General features: G+C 40.7%; 2 protein-coding genes across 2 annotated transcripts; one reads left to right on the top strand and one right to left on the bottom strand.

The window, feature by feature from the left end:
- Positions 1-7,106: 7,106 nt before the first annotated feature.
- On the top strand, positions 7,107-7,865 carry LOC120288051 (protein RADIALIS-like 3). Its single transcript, XM_039301332.1, has 2 exons — positions 7,107-7,488; positions 7,752-7,865. Exon 1 carries the CDS (start codon positions 7,218-7,220, stop codon positions 7,473-7,475), a length of 258 nt encoding a protein of 85 aa, XP_039157266.1. The 5' UTR covers positions 7,107-7,217; the 3' UTR covers positions 7,476-7,488; positions 7,752-7,865.
- A 2,667-nt stretch (positions 7,866-10,532) lies between these two features.
- On the bottom strand, positions 10,533-13,035 carry LOC104418843 (3-ketoacyl-CoA synthase 4). The gene has a single exon (XM_010030300.3). It carries the CDS (start codon positions 12,448-12,450, stop codon positions 10,912-10,914), a length of 1,539 nt encoding a protein of 512 aa, XP_010028602.2. The 5' UTR covers positions 12,451-13,035; the 3' UTR covers positions 10,533-10,911.
- Between the last annotated feature and the right edge of the window lie 11,495 nt (positions 13,036-24,530).

Raw genomic sequence — 24,530 nt, 5'->3', positions numbered from 1 at the left:
GAGATTGGCCGTGACCTAACTTCTCTTTCTTTCCTTTTTAAAACTTCTGCCTCGTGAATGAGCTACTTCTGCGACCTACTGTTTCACGAGAGAGGAGCGATGCATTACATCACCACATTGCTAAAATTGGCGATGTCCTTTTTGGTGGGATACGACTTAGGTTTCTGATATATTTAGGTAAGCAGCCGTGTTTTATCTAGCAGACTTTCAGGGAAATTCGCATTTAAAAAGAAGAAGAACGCGTTGGGAATGTTCGACCCTTCCTTGAGAGAAGGAGATTGAATTCATAAAATAAATAATTCCCAATCTTTGTTGGACAAAGTGTGACTCTTGGTATGCATCAACCCACCTTCCGACATGTGGATAAATACAGAAATAAATTTTTAAAAAATTAAAAATAAAGAAAGAGAGAAAATCTATGTGCGCAGCCTTTAATACCTCTGTCTATCGCGTTACCTGAAAGTGGGTCATTTTTTTAATTGAGAAATTTGAAGGATATTAAAAAATATATTTAAGGAAAATTCGAGGACTCAAAACGCCAGTTAAGGCTGGGGACCCTCAGGCCATTCCAGTGGCCCGACAAGTAGACATTCCAATGACTTAATCAGGTTGCATGGACAGTGTCGATCAATCAAATTGATCGTGTCTATGGAAAAAAAAAAAGAGCGATAAATAGTTTGATTGTCTATGTTTAATAGTATTTTGTTCGGAAATTTAATTAGCATAAGGTCTCGGGATAGTTTATGTTTGCTATACAATGCACCTATCTTGTGGATCGGATAAGTTAGACAAACCAAGGTCGAAGTTCGATACTCGATACTGCGAGTATGAAACTATTTGTACTTGGTTAGTGTCGAAAATCGAAACCTCCTCTCTCTTTCTCTATGTCTAATCTAGACACTCGTCCGTTGTTTAATCGATAAATCAATTTAATGAATATGGAATTGTTTTGAATATATTTCCAAAGTGATGGCCAGTTCTGAAGTCTGAATCTCAATCATGGCGCTCAGAAATCCGAAGCAATCGAGTTACGAGGAGGCTAAAGAAGCCCGCCCACTCCGCAGGCCAGTGCGCACATAAACAAATCAACCCTAGGAAAGTTACAATCCCAGCACAAAGAATTTAAAAAATTATGATGCAGGTAGGGTCAAAGTGAACATAATTGGATATATAGTAATCTAATCACCTGTAGCAGCAATTTGCATATGAGGGACCACATAGATGCATCACATGTTTAACTCCACTGTTACTTATACTAATAAATCCAAATTCGGGTCAATCGAATTGTATCGAGCCGTGTTAGATACTATAATTATATAGTTCCTTTTGAGTCACTATGCATTAACGTAACTATTAACAAATGGAAAAAGGAAACCAAGTCATCTTGGCCTTTCTTTTCTTATTAAAAAGAAGTGTACGATGAATCATCCAACGAGAATTATAACACCCGCCTCATGCATTGATTGCACCGGTCGACTGAAAGAATATGGCGTGAACTCATTTCCCATGCTTATCACGATGGACAATTGCCCTGGACTAAAACAAACTTTCTATCTAATGAAGGGTTTCAGATGTGTTGTGAAAAAATGTGCACTAAATGCATGCACTATAATTAATCGGATGGTTAATTTCCATTGTCGACGCTTTGTCATCGGGTTTATATATATTATTACTACTTCAAGATTCACCATCAAACCGCCACTTCATTCTTTCATGTGTATATATATAAAGGACAAACTTGTGTTATACTGTCGAAGTTCACTCTCACATACATTGTACTTTGTCCAGGAAAAAGGACGGAAAAAAAAAAAGGCTGATCAAGGGAGGAGAGATCATTCTAGGGTTTGGACCTACAGCTTTCTCAATCTTCAGATGCAATTTTCTCTTTTGTCATTAGTAGGAATCAGCTGTCATATAAACTTCAAAACCCAACTGGTTCTGTCTCTATGCCAATCATTTATGCCACTGTCAGACTCTTCTTTAATAATACAATGTACATCCATTGAAGTTTTATCAACCTTATGCGATGATGCTAATATGACTCAGGTCACGACCCTATTTTATTCACTAAAAATCAAAACAAATCATTATATTTTCCTGTAATACTGTCTTAGTCATCCCACGTTCTTTTTTTTTTATAAATCTCTGATGTTTAGGAGCTAATCAGCTCGAATAAACACAAATACAAGATAACATTATTATTGTTTTCTTTGTCTTTGTCTTTTCTTTCTTTCTTTATTATTAATATTATTTTTTTGGTAACTTCTTTAACTTTTACTTGTGTCGAGGTGATGAAGTGTGACATAAGCCCCAAACAATATCCAGATCTTGAGCACCACTAGTTATATTGGGCACAAGGCTAATGGATACCGTGAGCGGCACCCATGTTCTATCTATATCTTATTATTATGTCTATTTTCTTTTCTTTTCTTTTTTGTTGAGAGTGAAGCGTCAGCTAATAAAGTAAGTGAAAGCGACGTCTCTCTAGATGATTGCTGGTGAAAAATAAAATTTACATGATTGGCTTCATTGATTCACAGATGCTGTCGGTCTCAGAGAGAGCACTGGGAGCCCGCGGCAGAACCATGCAGGTTTCCGTTTTACCTTAGACAAAAAAAAGAGGGTTTGACCAATGATTGAAGATTTATGTAAACCACAAGAAACCAGCTGCAGGGTCGGTGAATTATGGCTATTCAAACGTGAAGGGGTGCTTCAATGGGCTGGGAACACGAGAAAAAAAATATGATGGAGACTGACAAGAAATCTGTTCCCCGTTAGAACAATGCTGTCTCATGTGAAAGCTGAACATGTGCTGTGGAAATAAGTAGCTTTGCTCATTGTAAATCTTCAAGGGGAATAGGATGGAAGGGGAATTAGGATAAGTAAACAAGGAACAGTGTGATGATAAGAAGGAACATTGAGTGAACAGTGCAAGATGTTTAGAGCGGATTCATGTTCATGCATCATGCGTAAGAAAAAGAACTAGAGAGAGAGAGAGAGAGAGAGAGAGAGAGAGAGAGAGAGAGCAGTCAAAGGACAAGGGGTATAATGCCAGGCTGCAACAGCGAAAGAGACAGCATTAGATACACAGGTTCTATGTCCCTGCACCTGATCCACTATTCTTTCTCCACCTCCATTCACTCTCCCTAACCCTAACCCACCACCCCTAAAATTGCCCAACTCAAGACCTCCGAAAAGAATGGGGGTCCCTCCCAAAGGGTCTTGGTCTGGACTGAATGCCTTTCTTTAAAGTGCTCCAGAAGCCCTTTTTTGCATTGAAGGAAACAATGTCAAGTGTAATTCATTTTTGAAGCTTCGAGTCAAAAATGAATTATTCCTTTTGAATCCCGTGATCTCCAAAAGATCGAGGCCCATCTTTGGTTCGTCTGGGGCGGTTGCATGTAAAATGTTGGTCCATTAGTCCCTCGACCTCACATACTTACCACAAGGAAAACTACAGCCCAGTACATCCAGCTTTACCTTAATCAATTGAAAATAGATAAAATATAGGTGGTAGTTAGAAATACAAAGAGATGCATTATAGGAAGAGCCAAACATACTTGCATGTCCCACGTATCTAGTTCAATGTCCTCGGTGATCAACGCATCGCAAAAGTACGATTCCTTGTCCCCCATAATCATTAACATGTGGAACACATAGTGCTAGACTCAACAATAATAGCAAACCACTTCAGCGAAGGATAAATTAATCCCTAGATGACATTCTGCACAGGAATACTTAAGGATTTGAATCTCTCAGGAACATTTTTAAAGTAGAACCATTGATGAAAATGATGGAAAAAATCGGAGGCAACGGATGACTAATAAGCAGGCAAACAAAAACCGAGGATCTAGGGCATTGTTTGAAGAATCTGTGAAATGCAACGCGGTTACACTTGTATCTTTTTTACTTCCTGATTTGGTGTGGTATTGATCAATCAATCAATCAATGATCATGTGGTTCAAAATTAGCGTACTTTGGTACTCTACCGAAGGACGGCGCGCATGATCATCACTTCTGTGTCAGCTGGAAAAAAGCTTGATGGAGACTACCTAACCTGTTGAAGAGTCCTCTCGAGTTTCAATAATGACCCATTTTCTTCGGTCCGTCTGGACATGGATGCTGATCTTGACCGTGAAAGTCGGGATCTCTTGCTGCACGGCACTTGCTACTTTTGGGGTCTACAATGTAGGATCGGATAGGCCCCAAATGATGGTGCTCATTTGAGCTTGGACGGGAAGTCAAAGGTGACATTAGTGGGAAATCTCTTTGGCGTCTCATGATGGCATCATGATGGAGTAGAAAGAGAGAGGCACGCACGCTGGCCAAGGCTAGGTCCGATCTTGGCATTGATTTCCAAATCGCGGGTATTTCCGGCCTTTTTCAGGATTCGGTTTACCGAGTCGCAGCGCTTCATCAGCTGATATGATGTGTGATCATCCCGCTCGACCCGTCGTCACGGACATGTAGGTCGACCTGTCATTGGTTGTCTAGTACTAGATGCATAAAGCTCGCTTGGTATGTAGATCATCTTGGAACGGGGAAATCGGTGGATGGTTTGATGCTGGTGTCGCTGTTCTGCGTCCAAACCACAGAGCCACAGGAAAAGAGGGCACTTTGGGTAGATACAGCCCAGCCCAGTGACTGCGATGGTTTGGGCCTAATCGTCCAATGTGTGACACAAATGCTAGATTGTCACCTATACAAGGGTTCTCAAACTATTTAGGACGCCAGAAAATGAATTGATCAACGAAAATATTCTATTTACCGAAATTGTCAGGCTAAAACTCTGGAAAATATATGGTCTGTCTTTTCTCTGTGTCTCTGAACTTGCACCTCATGTTCTGAGAATTGTTGTTAACCATGACTTTTGTGGAATCTTTGCCTTCCTAAAATGACCTTAAATAAAATATAAAAACATGTACAAAGCTAAGTTAAACTTTCATGAACTTTTCGTTACTTTCATTGGAGGAAGTTGATAAATTGGAGTTTGCATTTTCTATTGAGGGTCTCTATAAATGTTCACGTTATACCCAAAAGTCTTATCTTCTTTGGAAATGATTTCGCAAAAGACATCTTCCTCTACACAGTTTTTTGCAAAACAAGCACACTCTAAAATCAAAACAAAAAGTAATGAATTATCCAACACATGTGAGATAGTAATTGTCCTATTTGCCTAAGCTACCAGAGTCCATATATCAGACGACCATACACCCTATTCATCCCGTACAAATTTCACGAGAAATCGACACGTTACCCAACTCTCGAAAGCATCTTTTTTCATATTCTCCATCCTCTCACCGAAACTATTCACACCCTTTTCGGGATAAAACCGTGCATCGCTAAAAATCTAACGAGAACAAAAAAAAAAAGAAAAAGAAACCAGTCCATGATCAGCACGAGATAACGTGCGGGAGCCGTCCATCTGATTGCTAAATCCCGGGAGTCAAACCTCTTTGTCGGCTCTTATCCTCGAATCTGATACTAGTGCTTCGCTTTTCAATGGACCTTGATCGAGTGGTGCACCTGGGCTTCTTTAAACCGATGAGAATTCACAGTTCATCTTCCCCTTTCATTGACCCATGAAAGGACCGGACTGAAGGGCTTCGCTTCAGGGAAATGCCATGGATGGATTGTCTGCGAAGGTCGGCTCTTGAAAACCAGGCTACTGTCATGGTGACCACCGCACGCCCACTTTCAGGGGACCTTCCTAGTCGCTAGGGTTTGAGGACCACCGTGGAGTGATAACGACGTCCTCATACGTTCCTTTTCTTTCTTTCCGGGTGCCTTAATGAGGACCACTTAGGATTTCTGTTGAATGGTATCTGCGAAAGTTTACGTTCTTGAATAACATGACTCGACCACAGGAGCGACACCTCTAGCTAGACGTAGCTCGTAAATGGATAGATAGATGGGGGACGGTCCAAGGTGTGCGATGGGATGGAACATGATTGATGTTGATATTTGCGGCATCTAAAAATAGGATGTGAAGTAGACGACGCCGGTTTGCTGAGGAGCAGTTGGTTGGTGCTCGGCGGCTGTCGCGGGTCTAGCTAAAATTTTCCCTGCCCACAGCTTCCTCTCAGCAAATTTAACGTTTTCGTTCGGACTGATCAAATAAGTCGTGAAGAGTTTTCAGTCGAGACCTTTCAAAACTCGACGGTTGAGATGGGCTCGAAAACTCGTAAACGGACGATAGCTCAGCCACCTATGCACTGACGCACAAGCATCCATCGATGCATCAATTTCCAAGTATAGAGAGGAAAACCAGGGGCACCTGCTGAAAGCACTCATGCCTGCTCAAAGAAGACAACGTTGTTAAGCGGTATCATAAATGGTTGCATGGTACAACTTATCGTCAAGCGAACACAGCCTTTTTTTGATCTGTCGTCTTGTACCGGAGCAAACATCCGAAGCTCCAATTCCAATGATACGAAACAAGAGCGAACTTGATTTCTTGGCTTTATTCTTTTACTCGCTGGCGAGGGCGATGGTGTGTCAGAGATCAGTGATCACCACCTCTCGCCACCAGTCCCCTCCCTCCTTGTGCCTGCAATTACAAGACGATGAGATAGATGATGCATGATGAGATTGGATTTTGTCCTGGTCACTGATGCAGAAAACACGTGGATCACGTATTCATGGTTCTTCAGAAGAGCCAGAATTATGTGGAAAACTTGAAGTTGTTGTTCCCTAATTAGTGTTTATCTCCCAAGGAACCTCATTTGCCACGCTCAAATGTATGCTCTATAAACAACTCTATAAACAACCTAATACTCGTTGATGCCGTCATGTGTTTTCCTTATAGAAAGTGGGAACAAGCAGAACCAGCTTGTGCATGATCTTGAAAATGCAAAGCTTTATTCATCGTAAGGCCACCAACCACACAGGCGAAACGGAGAGAATCCCGCTTGACGCAGAGAATCCAAGCACTCCTTTGTTTTATTCTCATCAAAACCAAATTATGTTCATCTTTCTGTGCTCTTTATGTAACTTCGAATCGTCTGGTGGCTCAAAAGGAGGCCTGCCTTCTAGGCAATAGTCATTTGACAAGTGGCTCCATTCTAGTGCCACCTTCAGCTGTTTAAAGGCGAGCACTACGTCAATTTTTCTCTTGCAATATCAAAGCAGCTACACTTCTAAACTTAGCCCTGAGCAGCTGAAACATTTCTTTTCTTTTCTTTTTTTCAATCTCCCTTTCTCTTTTACTATTTCATATGGCATCGAGTTCACTTAGTAGGAACCATGGCTCATCCTGGACCCCTATCCAGAACAAACAGTTTGAGAGGGCTCTGGCTCTGTATGACAAGGACACACCGGACCGTTGGCAGAATGTTGCCCGAGCTGTGGAGGGAAAATCGGCCGATGAAGTGAAGAGACACTATGAAGCACTTGTGGAGGATCTCGATCAAATCGAGTCAGGTCGCATTCCAGTTCCAAACTACAAGTCGGGTGGGAACAGTAGCAGCATTTGAGCTGACAGTGCAGGTAAAAAAACAAGAAAAAAATAGAACCTTATGCTTTTATATGTGCTGCACATGCAATTGAAAGGGACTTTACGCATAGTTAACCTTTTCAATTTGCATGATACATGAGGGATGCACAAACACATGAACCAGTGCAATCTCCTTGCATGAAGTCTTTATCGGCAACCTTTGTGCAAATTCTGTCTCGATATTTGTCATAGTCAGTGTCTTATCACACCATTTCCAGCAAAAGCTCACAATGGTTTCTCTCTGCGGATTGTACAGGGGTCCTGAGGTACCTTAAGATGCAGTAAAGGACAGAGTAGCTAAATTGCAGAAAGGAGATGGGAGAAGCTAGGACTCAGCTATTCAAGACCCCCTCTCTCTCTGCCCCCCCCCAAAAAAATGTTTTTGTACTGGTGCTATGTCAAACGTTTGTCTGCAGCAATAGTTTGCTCTTTGCATGCCATGTCCACATTACACCAGCCGTTTGCATATTAAAATGGTGAAGCATAATCAAAGGGTGATAACTGAGAGAAAAAGCATGTGTAGAGCCATTTCTCTTACCATGCTACTTCCACTTAATAATACAGCAACAGAAACCACAGAATCAACGCATCAGCAAAATCTACGAATCGGGTCTAGAATGGCAAGGAACACAATCTTCAAGTTTGAACCTTAGCATCGTGTCAAGTTTGTTCTCTCATGAACAATGTGGACCCTGGAGAGAATTTGACAGAGTGAGCAAAGATATGCTGGCTTTGCCCTGTCTACTGGTTATTCCCTCTTGGACGAGTTCTTCAACACCGTTTTTTATTAAATGGAGTGTCATTCCGTCAAGAAACAGACGGATTAAGAAAAGGATCTCAACTTCATCTTAACTTTTCTAATCCAAAAAGCACTTCAAAAATTCCTTTTAGAGATTCTCAATGTCCCTCCACTAAAATAGTTAAAAAGAGCCCTGCGCCAACAGTTCTCGACCAAGAAAAGCAGTGCATATGGGACCCTTCCTAATGAAGAAAATAATCAGACAAGCTTTTATTTGCAAATTAAAGGGATCGTGTTCAAGACGATATCTTCTAAGGGGGGGAAAAAGAAAGAAAGGAAAAGAATTTAATCTGTACTTCATTAAAGCCGGCTACAAGAAAACAAGAACGGGAATGAAGACCAACACACAACACAAAACCTAACTACAACTAAACCAAATCGAATTTAAAGAGGTCCTTTCTAACCAACCACCAATTCATCTGATTAAAATCATCATGAATTTTAATGATGAGAGTGAGGCATAAGCATAACTTCAGACACACACAGCTTTTTTGGATGGCATGATTACTGTTTTGCTGGTAAACAATGTAAAGCTAGTGCTTGCACTACTCCAGAACAAAAATGTGCTCCAACTGATGAATACAAGTTGTACGTCTACCAAAAACTCATGACACAACGGCAATGAACTCCCCCATACTCCTTTGCCCGTTCAGTTGAGCTAACATTACAATTGCACGATCAAGCGGCTGCACATATCCGGAAATCATTTCATGCATTCAAATCCCCAATCAGCATATGCAAAAACACCCCGAGCTAATGCAGCGCAACGTTCACACAAATTGCATCTCTCAACAGAACCACTTTCCGGTTGGTGTAGAGCCAGTTGAAATTTGCAGCAGTTTACCACAGAAGCAATATTCTTGAAAATGCATGTGACTCAACCCCGAATTCAGATGGCTCAGAGAAGATTGCAGGACTAATTTGTTTGTACTTCAATTAATAGCCTCCTTTGGGACATTTCCCATCGGATGTGGACTTTGCATGTCTAATTTAACGAGGAAATTTCGTACTGGCAAACATCGAAGCTAGACACGCCTCATTACAGCTAGTGCTTTGCTCAGTTCGACTTACTCCTCGTATGTACAATTGTTCCAAGCAAAAAATCTCTCGTCCCTAGATTCAGATTGCTGTATAGAATGACCGCTCACCGTGCAAAAACAAATGTTATTTGCCACTTCAAAATGTGCAAACAAATTCTTCTACTCAAAATTCCAGAAGTCTTATGTTGACAGATGAATAGCTCTCTCTCTTCTTTGTTTTACAAGAATGGTGGTTGACAGCTTAGATTTGCGTTGACTATTTACCTCACTCACTGGACAGTCCAACTTGAGCCTGATCTCTAACTCAGATGTAGATGTACAGGAACAACTCCTCATTGACAACCCACATTTCAATCATATCCCCCGAGATCCATTGCATGTTCTTAGACTATTAACAATTTCTACAGAGCAACATACAGGTAATTTCCTGCCCTCTACAATGACAGCCAGGCTGTACAAGAGGATATTTTATATTAATGCCATACTCGAGACAATACCATGTGCACCTCGGTCCATATATAGATAAAAGACCAAAAAAAAAAAAAAAACGTAGCTCTTGCTCTTGCAATACTTTCCATCTTCCAATGCCATATAACTCAACACATCCTCTTGAATCCTGTGGAAATGTAAAGCATTCACCATACATGATTGTTCCATTTGTGCAATCAAACTGGCAAAAGCATGTACAGTGATTGCCATTGCCAAGTTTCATTTGAGCCGTAAGAACAAATAACTCCAGAAAATAGAAAGACCAAAAAACTTGGCATGCAAAGAGACCCCAGTGGTTGAAATCATGCTGAGAACACGCGGCGATTGCCAGTAACGTACTGCGAATGACTTGGGGTGAGATCCTTATGTCATCAATTTTAAAGCCAAGATTAGACCATTTCAGAGAGAACAGATGCAGACCAAATCCGGCCTTGATCAGAGAGAAGTTAGGTACCAATCGCCAAAATCGAGGGCAACCCCTCCCCTCAATCAGCTTAGTTAGTTCAAGTGCTAACGTATATACAGTTTGAGGAAGACAATATCCAGACGCAGCTATGTTACATCCTTCACAAGAGATTCACGGATCCCCTTTAGCAAGCCAATCCCACGTGCTCAGTTAGGTTTAGAATGTCATAGATGATTGTTCTCCACAGATATCAATTAATCCAATGAATCCCACGATGTCATGGTAACCAGGGGAAAAAAAATATACAATTCCATCCGCCCCAAGCATCAGATCATGCAATGATTTTTAACAAAAAAGATCCAAATCCCAGGGGCTGAAGGTTTCTAAAAAGTGATTAAGTACACTGATTAAAGTACAAGAACAAGTTCCTCAGTATCACAATATCAAACTACAGGGGAAAGCATTCAAGATTCCAAACTGTTCAGACACCCAGAGCAAAAGAAACCAAAAAAAAAAAAAAAAAAAACCGGTAGAGACTTTTGAGCCTAAACAACACATACACAAACTGGATAAATTAGACTCTCGACGCAGTAAAGACAGGTCTAGATACTTTTTCTAGCTAACCCTTCAATGGTATCCTCAGCGTAAACTAGGAATCCGCTAACCGATATGTTTCTAGCAGTTATAGCATTAACTGCACTGGATACTTGTGAATGCAATCTTCCCAGGGACTACTGGGTGAAGGAGTCACGTTCCGGAGTGCCTGCCACACTGCACTGTTACATTTGAAACCACTTCCAAAAGCAATTTGCCAAACACGGTTTCCCCTTCGCATCCTCCCCTTGGCTTCCGTGTAAGCCAGCTCGTACCAGATCGAGCTCGACGAAGTGTTACCAAACCGGTGTAAGGCCATTCTAGAAGCTTCAACGTGACTCGGAAGGAGCTGCAGATTCTTCTCCAGCTCATCAATCACAGCCCTCCCACCAGCATGTATACAGAAATGATCAAAAGCGAGCTTAAAATCCGGAATGTACGGCTTGACTTTAGCATTAAAGAACTTCTTAGCTACCAAGGTAGCAAAAAATAGGAGTTGCTCGCTGATCGGCAAAACAAGAGGGCCCAATGTAGTGATGTTAGTCTTAAGTGCCCCGCCGGCAATTGCCATCAGATCCTTTGATAGTGAAACTCCGGTTTTGCCCACATCATCCTGCTCCTGATATACACACCTAAACGCCTTATCATCAGCCCCACGATGTGTCCGAACCACATGGACAAGCTTGTACTTAGCCCTCCTCCTATCAGATGACTTGTTGGACAATAAAACCGCAGCTCCCCCGACTCTAAACAGACAATTCGGAATCAACATCGACTTCTTGTTCCCAAAATACCAATTTTGAGTAATGTTCTCGGTGCTCACAACCACAGCATAAGTGTTCCTATGAACTTGTAACATGTCCTTAGCAAGATCAACAGCTATGACACCGGCGCTACACCCCATCCCCCCCAAATTGAAGCTCTTGATATTGCCCCTCAGCTTGTACTTATTGACAATCATAGCAGACAGCGAAGGTGTGGGATTAAACAAGCTACAGTTCACAACAAGAATCCCAATGTCCTTGGGCTTAACATTAGTATTAGCAAACAGATTATCCAGAGCACCATACATCACCTGCTCTGATTCTTCCCTCGCGGCCGCCATAGACGGCCTCGGCGGAAGGTAGTGCATTGCCTCGGGCACGTAAGTCTCCTCCCCAAGCCCTGATCTCGCGAGAATCTTCCTCTGGAACTCAAGCGACGACTCGTCGAAATCGCCGGTGAGCTTCGAGTGCTCCATGAACTGATGAAACTTCACTTGCAGATGCTCCGGGGGCTTGTAACAGGAGTAGTCGACCAAGTAAACGGATCTGGGTCGCGACATAATGTAGACGGTGGATCCGAAGACGAGGAAAGCAGAGCAAATGATGACGCTCACGAGGTTGTACTTGAGGTGGAGCCACAATTGGTTAATCTCCTCCGGGTTCATCTGCGAAGCCTGGACGATGATGACGGCCATGGAAGGCACGAGCAGGAGGGTCAAGAAATGGGTCATCAGGTAATGATACCCCAGCTTGACGTACTTCAAGTTCACGCTCTGGAGGAAATCGGGCAGCCTCCGGGACTGGTGGATCTGGACGCCGGCGGGGGTGGCGGCGGCGGGGCTGGACGACGCGCCGGAGGCCATGGCGGACGGGGACTCGTATTGGGTTTTAGTTTTCGACGATTCCAAGACGATTGGGAACGGAAAGGAAGGATTTTGACGGAGGGTTTATACAAACGGCGGAAGGCGAGAGGCGTACGGATCTGGGAATTAAAACGTTCGAGAAACAGGGGAGAAGGAAAGAGGCAGGGGAATGAGTTTGGTGGCCGGACGCAGCTACGACAACCACCTCGGAGACGAAGGCGAGGCCACTGCCGACCACGTAGGAGCAGGGGCGGGGCCGGGAGAGGGGCCTGGGAGCTCGAGTGGCTGCGCGAGAGAGAGAGAGGCGTTCGCAGAGCAGAGCTGTCTTCCTGTACGTTCTTCTCTCTTCTCTCTCTCTCTCTGTCTCTCTCTCCCGCCTTCTCTCTCTGTCTCCCTCCCTGTCTAGGTTGCTCTTGGGGAATGGAAAGATTTCGAGAGACGGGTAGGAGAGGGAGATAAACTAGGAATTGGGGAATACGAATCTCCTTTTATAAAAATCGCTTTCGACTCGAGAAGAGAGAGAGAGAGAGACAGGGGAGGGAGGGAGAGGAATGGAGGAGAGAAATATATGAAGGGGAAGAAGCGAAATTGGAAAAAGGAGACTGCCCGCGATGGATTAATTGTAGTCCAAGAGAGGGAGCGGAAGCTTCAAGGCCGGCTTCCTCACACGCCATTGACTTTTGGCTTCTTTAATGTTCTTCCATCTGATCCAACATTTTCATTTCATTTCCATTTTCATCTCGACAGCCGTTTCTGTGGAAGTTCTCCAAGATCTCAGTTCGACGCATTACCATCCGATCTGTAATATTGCATCGAGAGAGCAGCTCGAATGGCGCATCCGATGAAGGCCTCTTCCTTAAATTAATCGAATGATTAGTTCTAGTAATTACCTCGCCCCAATGTTGATTGCCCTTTAATTCAATTCATACCGGTAGATGCATCGTCTATTTGGTATAGAGTTAAGCGATTTACATTAAAAAAAGTATGCAGGTAACTTTCCAGTGGTGTAGGTTGGATATAAAAAATATTGCAAGGGAGTGGGACAACCTTTTCTTATATTGAATAGTCTTTTGATGATCTCATCTTGTTGAGTTCGATTAACACATAAATTTATCGATCAAACTTTAAATAAATGAAAAGAAAAAAGTGTGTGTCGACGTGGTTTTTAAATTAGCATGGACCGTAATATATTTTCTTATTAAATGTATTTTTCGTTATTAACACTTCTAAGTTCTAACGAGATGTTGGAGGGAACCGTTTCCCCCATCTTCTGTTTTACTCGACCTCGAATGTCCTAAAAATATGGAGTTGCGATCTCAAAGTTGCAGAAAGTCACCGTCACCCCTTGACTTTTTTCGCTTAGTTGGACCAGGGCATGATAGTAATTTTAAGCGACGGAGCCCAAATTTCAAGGTTGGATATAACATATATATTGACCTTTTACTACATATCATTCTCTCCCTGGCATTAGCTCGTCACCATATAAACAAACCTTCTGCATAATGCTAAATCTTTGAATTAGGGACTCTAATCTTTTGGGTTTAGAAAAGACACACTGTATTATCGGTTTTAAATAAGCCACGGTTGCATAATAATTTTGTCAATCATTATACACATCATACGCACGTAATGATTCTTTTTTTTCCTTTAAATAGACATCGTCTCGAATGTAATCGTTTCTTAAAAGGTTGATTTTGGCCCTCTTTTAGCTTTGGATATGAATGCTTTTATCATGGTGCAGCCTATTTTAATTCTTTTTTCCCTTCAAATAGACATTGTCCCTATTTTAAATAAGTGAATGTGTTGATTCTTTTTTTTTCTTCAAATAAATATTGTCTTAAGCGGGATCATTTCTTAAGAAGGTCGATTTTGGCCATCTCTATGGCTGTGGAACAGTGAATTCACACATGAGAATACAAATGCATTTATCATGGTGCGGCTCATTTTAAATAAGCAAATGTTTTAATTCTTTTTTTCCTTCAATTAGACATTGTCTCAAGCAGGGTCGTTTCTTCCGAAGGTCGATTGTCGCCCTCTCTATGGCTTTGGAATAGCAATATCACACTCGATAATACGAATGCATTTATCATGATGCGGCCTACTTTAAATAAGTGAATGTATTGACCCGGCCATATCAAAAGGAAAAAAAAATTGAAATAGGGCGCAAAAACTTGCATTTACATGTATTCATCAAACAAGTGATAAAGGCTGTTGTATATTCTAAAAAAACGATTCCATCGCCAGTAGTGAAAATGGCCAAACTGCATACTAGACCTTTTTTTTTTTTTGTCGATCTTATTCTAACATTCACTCTCAGACTTTTGCCCTGCTTCTTTGCAGAGCGTGGGAGTCGAAACCCACTCCTGAAATGAAATCGTCACCATCCCAATCCCTCATGAGAATGTGGGGATTTGAACCCCTCACCTCCCCCTTCCAAGTGGAAAAGTGGCCACTGGGGCGAACCCCCAGTGGTTGCATACTACACCTTTACGTGGCAAATTCTTACTTGAATCTAATGATCCCAAGTAGATCCGTCAAACATATGGATCATATTGTATCGAAAATGTTTTGACCCAATTTGATAATTCAAAATCCAATTATGACCCATTATTGAATATACCTAAATCATATAACAATTCAATTAATTAAATATGGGTTAATAAATACATTTTTGATCCATTTCGATCAATCTAATCTTGAGCGGCGAATGACATTGTACAAGTGCACAATCCACGCGATCAATAACCGAGACATGCTTGATCTGTAAACCTAAGATTAGGCAAGAAAATTAGACTGGTTACTTGCCCTTTTTATCTTCAATAACATGTCCTTTTCGATGATGTTCGACGTAACATGGCATGAGCTTCACGAGGACTCTCCGTGCATGATGGGCATTGTCATTAGGTCCAGGACTTCATCTACACGCGAGAAGTCGTCCCAAACCGAGTACACAATGGAAAACATAGGAAAAAAACAACGGCGAATGAAGAGATTTGTCAATTCCACGTTGATTTCGACGTTGGAAATTTCTCACGAAGTTGATGAATCGTCCTTATGGATGATCTTACAAATTTCCTCCTATAAAAGCCATTAGGTCTAGGATTTCATCCACATACAAGAAATCGTCCCAAACATCCTCCTTGGAGTACACTTGATAGCATTGATGGAAAACATAGATAAAAACAACGGCGGATGACAAGATATGTTGATCCCGTGTTGATTTTGATGTTGGAAATTTCTCACGAAGCTGATGAATCTTCCTTATGAATAATCTTAGAAACTTTCTTTCATAAAAGCCATTCGATTAAGTTGCCAACAAATTCCGCAAAATATGTAATTAAGTTTTTAACAAATCACGAGTGGTGACTATTACCAAGTTTCCACGCGACCCTTTCCTCAAAATTCTAAATTGGAAACTCTATGTATTCATAAATAAGTTTACAAAATCAATTTATTAAACGAGGTGTCGGATTGTTATTGACTATTGAATAGTATTGAATAATATAAGCTATTAGTTTAAAAGCCACTTGCGATATGACAAAATGCATATCGGTTAGTAAATCAAATTTTGTAGACCAGTCTTAGTGAATTTATCATTGCTCGTCCTAAAAAGCATTTTTCTTGCAGCTTGACTTCTTCCTCTCTTTTATAATCACACCTCATACAGTTAATTTTGTATAAATCCATAAATTTCTTTAATGTCCCTATATGATCAGGTCATGAGAAGAATGATTGTTTTTTTAAAGGGTCTCTAAAGTAATTGCAAATGATGAAAAGTTCATTAAAAAATATCAAACTAATACAATGAAAAGATGATATGTGGAATAGTTTTTATTTATTTATTTTACTTTACAATCGATTCGATGTATATCGACGAAGATCATTCGCAATGGGTATCGTCAGTGGAAAGCGTCAAGATATGCTCAATGGAGAAATGTTCAATTTTTAAAATAACCATATTACTTATTCCACGAACTTCTTTTTTTTTTTTTTTTGGTGGGGGTGGGATCGGAGTATTCGACGAGTTAGTCGGTCCATCGGAAGTTGCAACATATTCCTATTTAAATGCGGGGGCAGTCGTTTGTAGCATCCATCTGTAATACCCTTTTCTTTAGTCATTTTTCTGGTCGAAATTATTCTTTAATTCATTTAGGCGATAGAGTGAGAGAGAGAGAGAGAGAGAGAGTGAGAGAGAGGGGAAACCTGACCAATCAAACGGCGGGACGGGGGGGCTGACCGGAAATTCAACGTCGAGCCACGGCGACACGTGACGCACGATTCACGGACCCGCCACACGCGCGCGCGCCGACCACCACCTCGTCGGTCAAAGGGACAGCCTTCCGCGGGTGCTTCCAGAATCTACGTTCGTCCATGTGTTCGTAATCGTAGCTAGAAAGAAAAAAGATGAGGGCGTGTTCGGTTACGCGGCTGCGCTGAACCCGAGATTTTCCGGGATAAGCTCATCCCCGTCGGAGTAGGTCGGGCATTAAGGGGTGGATACTGGATGTCATCCATTGCGTAACGTTAATCGCCGCACGTTGGAGGGGTTGGGTTGGGTGGGACCCCGCCCGTGGCCATATCTTCGCGATTGATTACGTTTTGGCACGGGTCGTAAAGTTGTTCACGAAAACCTCCCTCGTTTTAGCGACTTTTGATGGACATTCATTGCTGTAGCCGACCTCGCCTGCCAAGTAGCTCCACTATTCTTATATTCCGAATGATTTTTCTTTTTCTTTTTTTCTTTTTTTTAATTATAAGAAGGCTTTGATATTACTTGGAAAAATACAAATTTTAAGCCTATTTGATTTTTTTTTCTGGCTACTACCGTGTGTGTAATGGATTTCGACCGCTTTTTTACTCAAATTGGATATTATCTTAAAAGTAATTTTCGAAACCTCCTGCAGATTTAACAAAATCAATGTAGTGCCACGTAGATCTTGGAGATTGGCTTGTGGTCGCTCTTGTAATTCTAGTCACATTTATCTCTCTCTCTCTCTAAATTATTACAAAGAATCATAACACTTCACGTGAGCTTTATTCTTTCATAAATCGATTCATTGTAAGTAATTAAAGCCGAAGCATATGACCATTTGGCTTTAATTAATTGAATTGACATTCAACGGATTTTTCATTTAATGAAATCCAAAGTGAAAATACAGGTCGAAAAATATACTGAGGAACCTCTTAGAACAACACATATTGTATTGGATATAATAAATTACATCATAAATGCGATTAGGATCCATTTCATTTTCAATTACATTATATGATAGTTATAATAAATTAAACCAATATTGCTTTTGATCAAGTTAAGCCAATATATATGCAAATAACTTTTACAGTCATCTTAGAATCACCAATATTCCAAGATAAATCTAGATATAAAAATAGAAAGTTGAAATCCTTCGTGAATGGAGAGAGAGAGAGAGATAGGTTGAATTAGCCTTGCTATTTCGATTTAGGATTTTTGTTGCGACACTTTTGCACATCTCGCTTTAATTTTGAATTATTCTTTACTCGTGTTGATTTTAATTGATTTCTTTATGTCTTTTGAATAATGTTGCAAATTCTCTATAGGTTCGACACTCTTAATAGTCTTATATAACTTTAAAGATACTCGAAAGTCTAGTTCAAGGGAAAATTTGATAAGTAACCACTGATCATAACTTACGCTTCTCATAAACCTATTGATTTGGACTTTGCTAGTACGAAATGTCGTCCCCAATAGTCTATCCCTAGAATCCCTTTCTTCAATATCGAAGATGAAAGACCAATTAAAGAAATGGAGGACAAGACAATGGACAAGATAATTGTTTAAAAAGTTTCAAATCTATTGTACGACAGCCAATTTTATCATGAATATTTCAATTATACCAATCTTGTTTTAAATCATTTGATGATTCTCCAAGTTAGTCATGATCTTTTAGAATTTGCCATTCTAGCCATAAATCTATTATTTCCATAGTTGTGTGAAATAAATATATCGACAAATCATCAAATTAGCAAATCATTGAAAGATTTATAATTAAATTAATACAATTAAAATGTTAGGAATTAAATTGGTAAATCTTCAAAAATTTAAGATTAAATCGATATAATTAAAAGATTTCGGACTAAATTAATTATCGTGTAATAGGTTAAGAGTTTTTTTGGACGGATCTTCTTAGCACTGAAGCATATCTGTCGGCGTTGTAGGACGAAATTCATTAAATGTGAAGTATAGTTTGACTAGTCTCCCAATCATCGTTAATGAAGAGAGGCAGCATCCACCGTTATGCCATAAAGTAATTGAAAAGGCGCCCCACTATTTCACTTTACATCACGCTCTTGCCCCTTATTTTTCTCATCATGCTTTTGGTGTCCACGACAGACGACCTTTCCATCTAATCATCATAAAGCCATCCCATCCATATTCGAACGGCTAAGTGATACGGCCTCACTTTTAAATAGACAAAAAAGAGGTGCGACCACGGCATTCACATGCATTGTAATAATTCTTCACTTTTATTACAAAACAATCGAATTTAAAAAACATATGACCAAATGAGAAGTTAAGGGCGCGAATGATAACCATTTTGGTAAGAAATTGATTTTTCTAATTCTATTTCTAAATGAGTTTCTAAGAAAAAATACTCGTTTGATAACGATATTAAATTTATACTTTAAAAATAGAAATTCATTTAATAAATACACAAAATTTCTTCTTTTCGAACAAAAGTAGTGGACCGGCGATCGGTGACGGCGGGCGGCGACCTTCAATTGATGGGCAAAGGATCGACGACGGTGGCGAGCGACCGGCAACCGACAGTGGCAGCCAACGGCCGTGGCGCGGCCCGACAATGAGATGGACGGTGGTCGATGGTGACGGATGGAGGGCCGGTTCATAGCAAGGACAAACAATAAGAATAATTTTTATTTTTCATTTCTATTCTAGAAATAAAGAAATAGAAAATTTTTACTTCCGATTTATTTTAAACCTATTTCTGAAATAATTTATAGAACAAAAATCTATTTCGGAAATGTAACAATGAATAATTTTATCAAACAATTTCTATTAGAATAAAGTCGGAATAGAAATATTATTTATGGAACAAAAATAGAAGGTTGTCATGCACCCCCTAAATGTTTGATTTGATTACAACACACCATTAACGAGAGAGCTATCCAAAAAGTATTAAATCTATTTTACAAACGTCAATTAAACATTAAAATTTTTAATTATATCAGTTAGTTTTAAATATTTTGACCATTTGTCAATATAGTCATTCCAGCCAAATATCAAAATAATATACTCAGGACTAAATTAAAAAAAAAATCAAAAGATGTAAGATTAATTTGACACAAAAAGAAAAGTTTAAAATTAAATTGACAAATCGTCAAAAGATTTACGACTAAAATAACACAATTAGAAAGTTTACAAATAAATTGATAAGTGATCGAAATATTTAAGATTAGATTGACATAATTAAAAGATTTATGTCTAAATTAACCTTCATAAAATAATATTATAACTTTTTGAACATCCATTCTCTTTGACCCAAAAAAAAAAAAAAAAAAGAACATCCGTTCTCACCACCGACACCACTGGCCACTCGCATTTATTGGAGAGACCGGCTCGACGTCTGTACTTCTTCCAGGGTTTTCTAGTGCCCGTCGTTCAGTCAATAATGGGCATGCACCGTTCGTTCAGTCAGCGTCCGAACCAGAACCTAGGCGAAACCGTGAGTCTACGTAGGCTGCCGCGTATGAAATGGGAACTCGCTTTCAAGCCTGACAACAGCGTAGGGCCTCCCTCCATAACTCGAACCAAAGGATTATGCCAATGCCCGAGGCTTTGCCGTCCAGCGACAGAATCTGACAAGGCCTTGATGTTCTCACGTGCCAAACATGGAGTGAATCCGAGGCCCCCGACGGTCCCGTGGCCCCTCGTTGGGTTCATGTTTCCCTCGATGCGTCTTGATCGTATCTATTGTCACTACACGAAAGAAATGAAGATAGTGAGATTGGACGTGTGTATTGTTTATAGCGCGTGCTGTGACGATGGATTTGTCTTTAGCTTTCGTAGTGTCGTGTACTGAATTGTCCGGGCGATGTGTATGGATCTTACTTTCGAAATCGATCTAATTCTCATCAAATACCTTCGGCATATGTTTTTCCCGTTGCTCGGTGGCCCCATGGGAAATGATTATTTAAGTGAGAGTTTGGAAGAGTTTTTCATTGTTACCGATGAATTGACAATTTGGTTTGGGCTTATAACTTTGTTTCCTCGGCTTTTGGACTATTGGAGTTGTTAGTTGTCTAATGTCGACTTCTTTTCTTATATCAATTCATCCAAATGGTTGTTAGCTTTTTAAGATAAATGAATGCTATTGATCTAAAATTGGCCCTCATATGATGGAATTACATTTTGATTTGCTTATACCTATTGTTTCTATTACCTTTTTTTTAATTCCTTCAGAGAGTTACCATAAGGATCACATACCCATTGGGGAATATTTGTGACTAGGATTTAAGTTATCCATAGATGCATGAGCCCATCACGATAGTCCATCGTCTCCATCGTCATGCAAAAGTTAAAAAGTTTCTCTAAATGAGATATTGAATACCTAAATCACAAATTGATCAGCAAATGGCAATGTTTCAATTTGCAATCTCATAGATAATAGGGTGAGATTTTCCGTACTTATTGTATCTATGGAAGATTTTGTAAATTGGTTCGAGCCTCACCTTCCCATTTACCCAATCTATATGACTCCATTGTTTCCCCTGATATTAAAAAAAAAAAAAAGGCAAAAACAATCACCTTTAAAATTCCCAAAATCAACCAAGGACTGAAATGTTTACAAACACGACAGTTAAATCAACACACGAATCGGGTTGGGCCTTTGCCACCTGTAGACACGATCAAGCCCACAAATACTTTGGGCTCAGTTACTTGGACTGGGCCCAAATTTTGAAAGCACTTGTGCCGCATATATCCGAGCCTGGCTTGAGCTTCAGAGCATAGAGCAATCATCCCCCGCAGGTCCATCCAGATCCGAAATTGAATTTTCACCTCCATCATCGAGGCCGTTCAAACTCGCGAGGCCAGAGATCAAGCGGTCGATGCCCCCTCGGCCTTCGAGAACAGTCCAACCCGGCATCGACGCGTGGCGAGCCCAAAGGCGGGATCTTCAGGTGGTTTTGAAAAGGCGACGGGAACATAGCACGACTCGCCTTCTCTTGAGCTCGACATCTGCCGCAATCGATCAAGGTACAGTCTTCGTCGAATCTCGCTTTCCGTCGATCGCTTTGCATGTCCGATGATTGCGAATGCCCTCGTGAGTTTCATTACCTGTAGTCAATGCGGTTCGCGGTCGGAAGAGGAATCCGCGATTATTTGTTTCGTGTGATGTTGTCAAGGTTACCGTGATTCGTAATGCATGCGACTGGTTTTTAATCGGTGGCAAAGCAATATGGTGAGGAGTTTACATTTCTTGATGGGAGAGGACGGGGACCGGTAACTGTGATTTTCGTTCATAGGATTTCATGCCGATTTTTTTTATTGGTTCTTTAATTGTTTGGACCGGTCCTTTTTTTTGGATTTACCGCAGTTTGGATTGGTTTTTGATAAATCTAGTTGACGAGGAAAGTTGAGGGGCACGAGAATGGGCCTTAGGCAAGCGACTCTCACGTTCGAAATAGTAATTCGCTCCACCGTTCTTAGTTGTCTCGAGAAACTTTTCGCATTGTGAAGTATCCGGCGATGAACGATGATTTAGGCACAAGATCACTGGCCGTGGTGGTTCCGCTAGGCATGAGACCACCGGCCGTGGTGGCTCCGCTAGGTAGACTTCTGTGATCCTTTGCGAGAGAGGTGAGGAGTTCGAATCCCTTGCAACGCAAAGAGACTGGTGGAGTTATTTGGTGACTTACCGGTGGCGTGGGGTGGCGGTTTCCCCATGTTACCCCTAGGTTCTTCTTGCCGGCTGTCGGCTTACGGGGTTTCCTTGATCATAAAAAAAAAAATGATGATTTAAGCACAAGACATGAAATTTGATGGAGTTGGTTGCACTGAAAGGCGGCATTTCTGGTGCTTTGTGGTGCCTAGGCATGGCATAAAGAGAGTGTAGGAACAAGAGCGTGAGATGCCAGATAGATTGATTTTTCTTTAACATGCCGATCATGTCTGCTTTTAGCATCTAAAGGATCAACTGCCTTTCTCATAGGCTGTTTATGATGTGCAATTTGCATAACGTTTATTACGACATTCATATGGGTGGTGAGAGTGTTAGGAGGTACTGAACCAGAAAATCGAACCAAAACTGGAATTGAAATTCTCTTAAGTAAGAAGAAAAGAAGGATAAAAGAAAAAGAGAGAATTATCTAGTTCATGCAGTTATAACACAACCTATTCTTAATGGGAAAAGGACACCTGGACTCATAGAGTGCCAAAATTTAGCACGGGGAATATTTAAGTGCCAAAAGTTAGGAAATGTGTATTTGAGTATCAAATCGAAATAAAATAGATCAATTAAGTGCCAACGGTAAGAAAATCGACCAAAATGTTTGAGTCAGTGATTTTTGGCGAGACCAATGCAAAACAACATTGTCTTGTATGTTGATGTGGCTAGAGAAGCCAAAAACAACATCGTTTTGCATCTGACATGCCAAAATAAGCAAAAAACGACGTCATTTTGTCTTGGTTTGAATTTTTATAAAAATATTAATTAAACTAGATTTAAAACTAAATTATTGAAAAAAATGAAGAAAGAGGAGTTGCAGGCATTAGGCGAGGGCTGTGCAAGCCCTTGTCGCTAGCTCCTCTCATCATTGAGAAGGACCGGCGACGATGGGAGGAGGGTCAACAAGGGTCACCGAGCTCTGGTTCAGCTAGTGCTTGTGGCGCCCTTAGCCCAATCGAGCGAGGGTCAGCGACTCTCGCCTTAGATCTGGGCAAGAGCTTGCAGGCTCTCACCACTGGTTTATCTGAGTCACGACCCTTGGCCAAGGCCCAGCAATCCCAATCGACCCTTGCCTTGCCATCGCTAGCCCTTCCCAGCGACAATGGGAGGTGGCACTCTCACCTTTTGCCTCTTTTTTTTTTTTTTTTTTTTTTTTAAATAATAATTAATATTTTAATTTAATCAATATTTATATTAAAATTCAAGAAATAGGCAACACGATGTCATTTTGACTTTTCTTTACTAACTCAGCTCTTTGGTGAGTCATATAGGCGAGTTATATTATTAAAAAATTGCCATGTTGGATTTCCTTCTAGAATCACCGGACTTGACACTTAGATGTCCCAATTTAAAAAAGAAGAAGTAATATTTAAGTGTATATTTCGTAACTTTTGGCACTTAAAAATCCTTCTACCAAGTTTTGACACTTACGCTGTTCTTTTGCCACGGGAAAAGTCATCAATGACGTTCAATGTGTATATAGAGCTAAAGAAAAAGTGGCACATAGAAGGAATGTATGTCTCAATAAGTGGGGCATTGTACATTGAAGGTAATTCTGAAAATCTAAAAGTGACAAATGGTACTTTGGGCTCATTAATTGCGTATGAACTGCAATTTTCATGCAATTCTCTCAATTATGTACACTCTAAAAGCCTCAAAAGCAGAAAGGCAGAAACATAAATACGAAGCTTCAATGACTACAAATAAGCGATTGTTGTCCAGTGTGAATCTGCTGGAGGGAGTAAGAGAGTGAGCATGTGTTGGTTGGAATAGACGTGAGGAGAGCCTCCTCGATTTCCACATTGGCATGCCGCTGGATCATCGAAACTGCATAGTCAATGAACATGGCATCGCACGGCAAAGTGATCGGTCCATTGCTTGGCAGCCCGAACTCTTCCTCAGCTAATCTGAACAGCTCTTGAACAACACGGTTGTTCAAGAACCTCATCGGAAACACAAACCGCTTTCGGTCGATTGAGTAGACAACAAAATGTCCTCTATGAGCTAGCAATTCATCGTCTCCGTCAACTTGTGGAAATGAGATCCTTTTCCTTCTCATGGCAGCTACTCTCTGCCATTTTCTCGCAATCTTGATCAAGTGCTTTGGGCTGATCATTTTCCCTGTATTGGAATGTG

This window comes from Eucalyptus grandis, chromosome 9 (assembly GCF_016545825.1).
Source record: "Eucalyptus grandis isolate ANBG69807.140 chromosome 9, ASM1654582v1, whole genome shotgun sequence".
In the NCBI taxonomy this organism is placed as follows: Eukaryota; Viridiplantae; Streptophyta; class Magnoliopsida; order Myrtales; family Myrtaceae; genus Eucalyptus; species Eucalyptus grandis.
The sequence above is the reverse complement of the archived record's forward strand: the minus strand, read 5'-3'. Positions and strand labels throughout refer to the sequence as shown.

Bases quoted from the DNA above. Each gene is read 5' to 3' on its own strand.
- LOC120288051 (XM_039301332.1), top strand. From the start codon at position 7,218: ATGGCATCGAGTTCACTTAGTAGGAACCATGGCTCATCCTGGACCCCT.
- LOC104418843 (XM_010030300.3), bottom strand. From the start codon at position 12,450: ATGGCCTCCGGCGCGTCGTCCAGCCCCGCCGCCGCCACCCCCGCCGGC.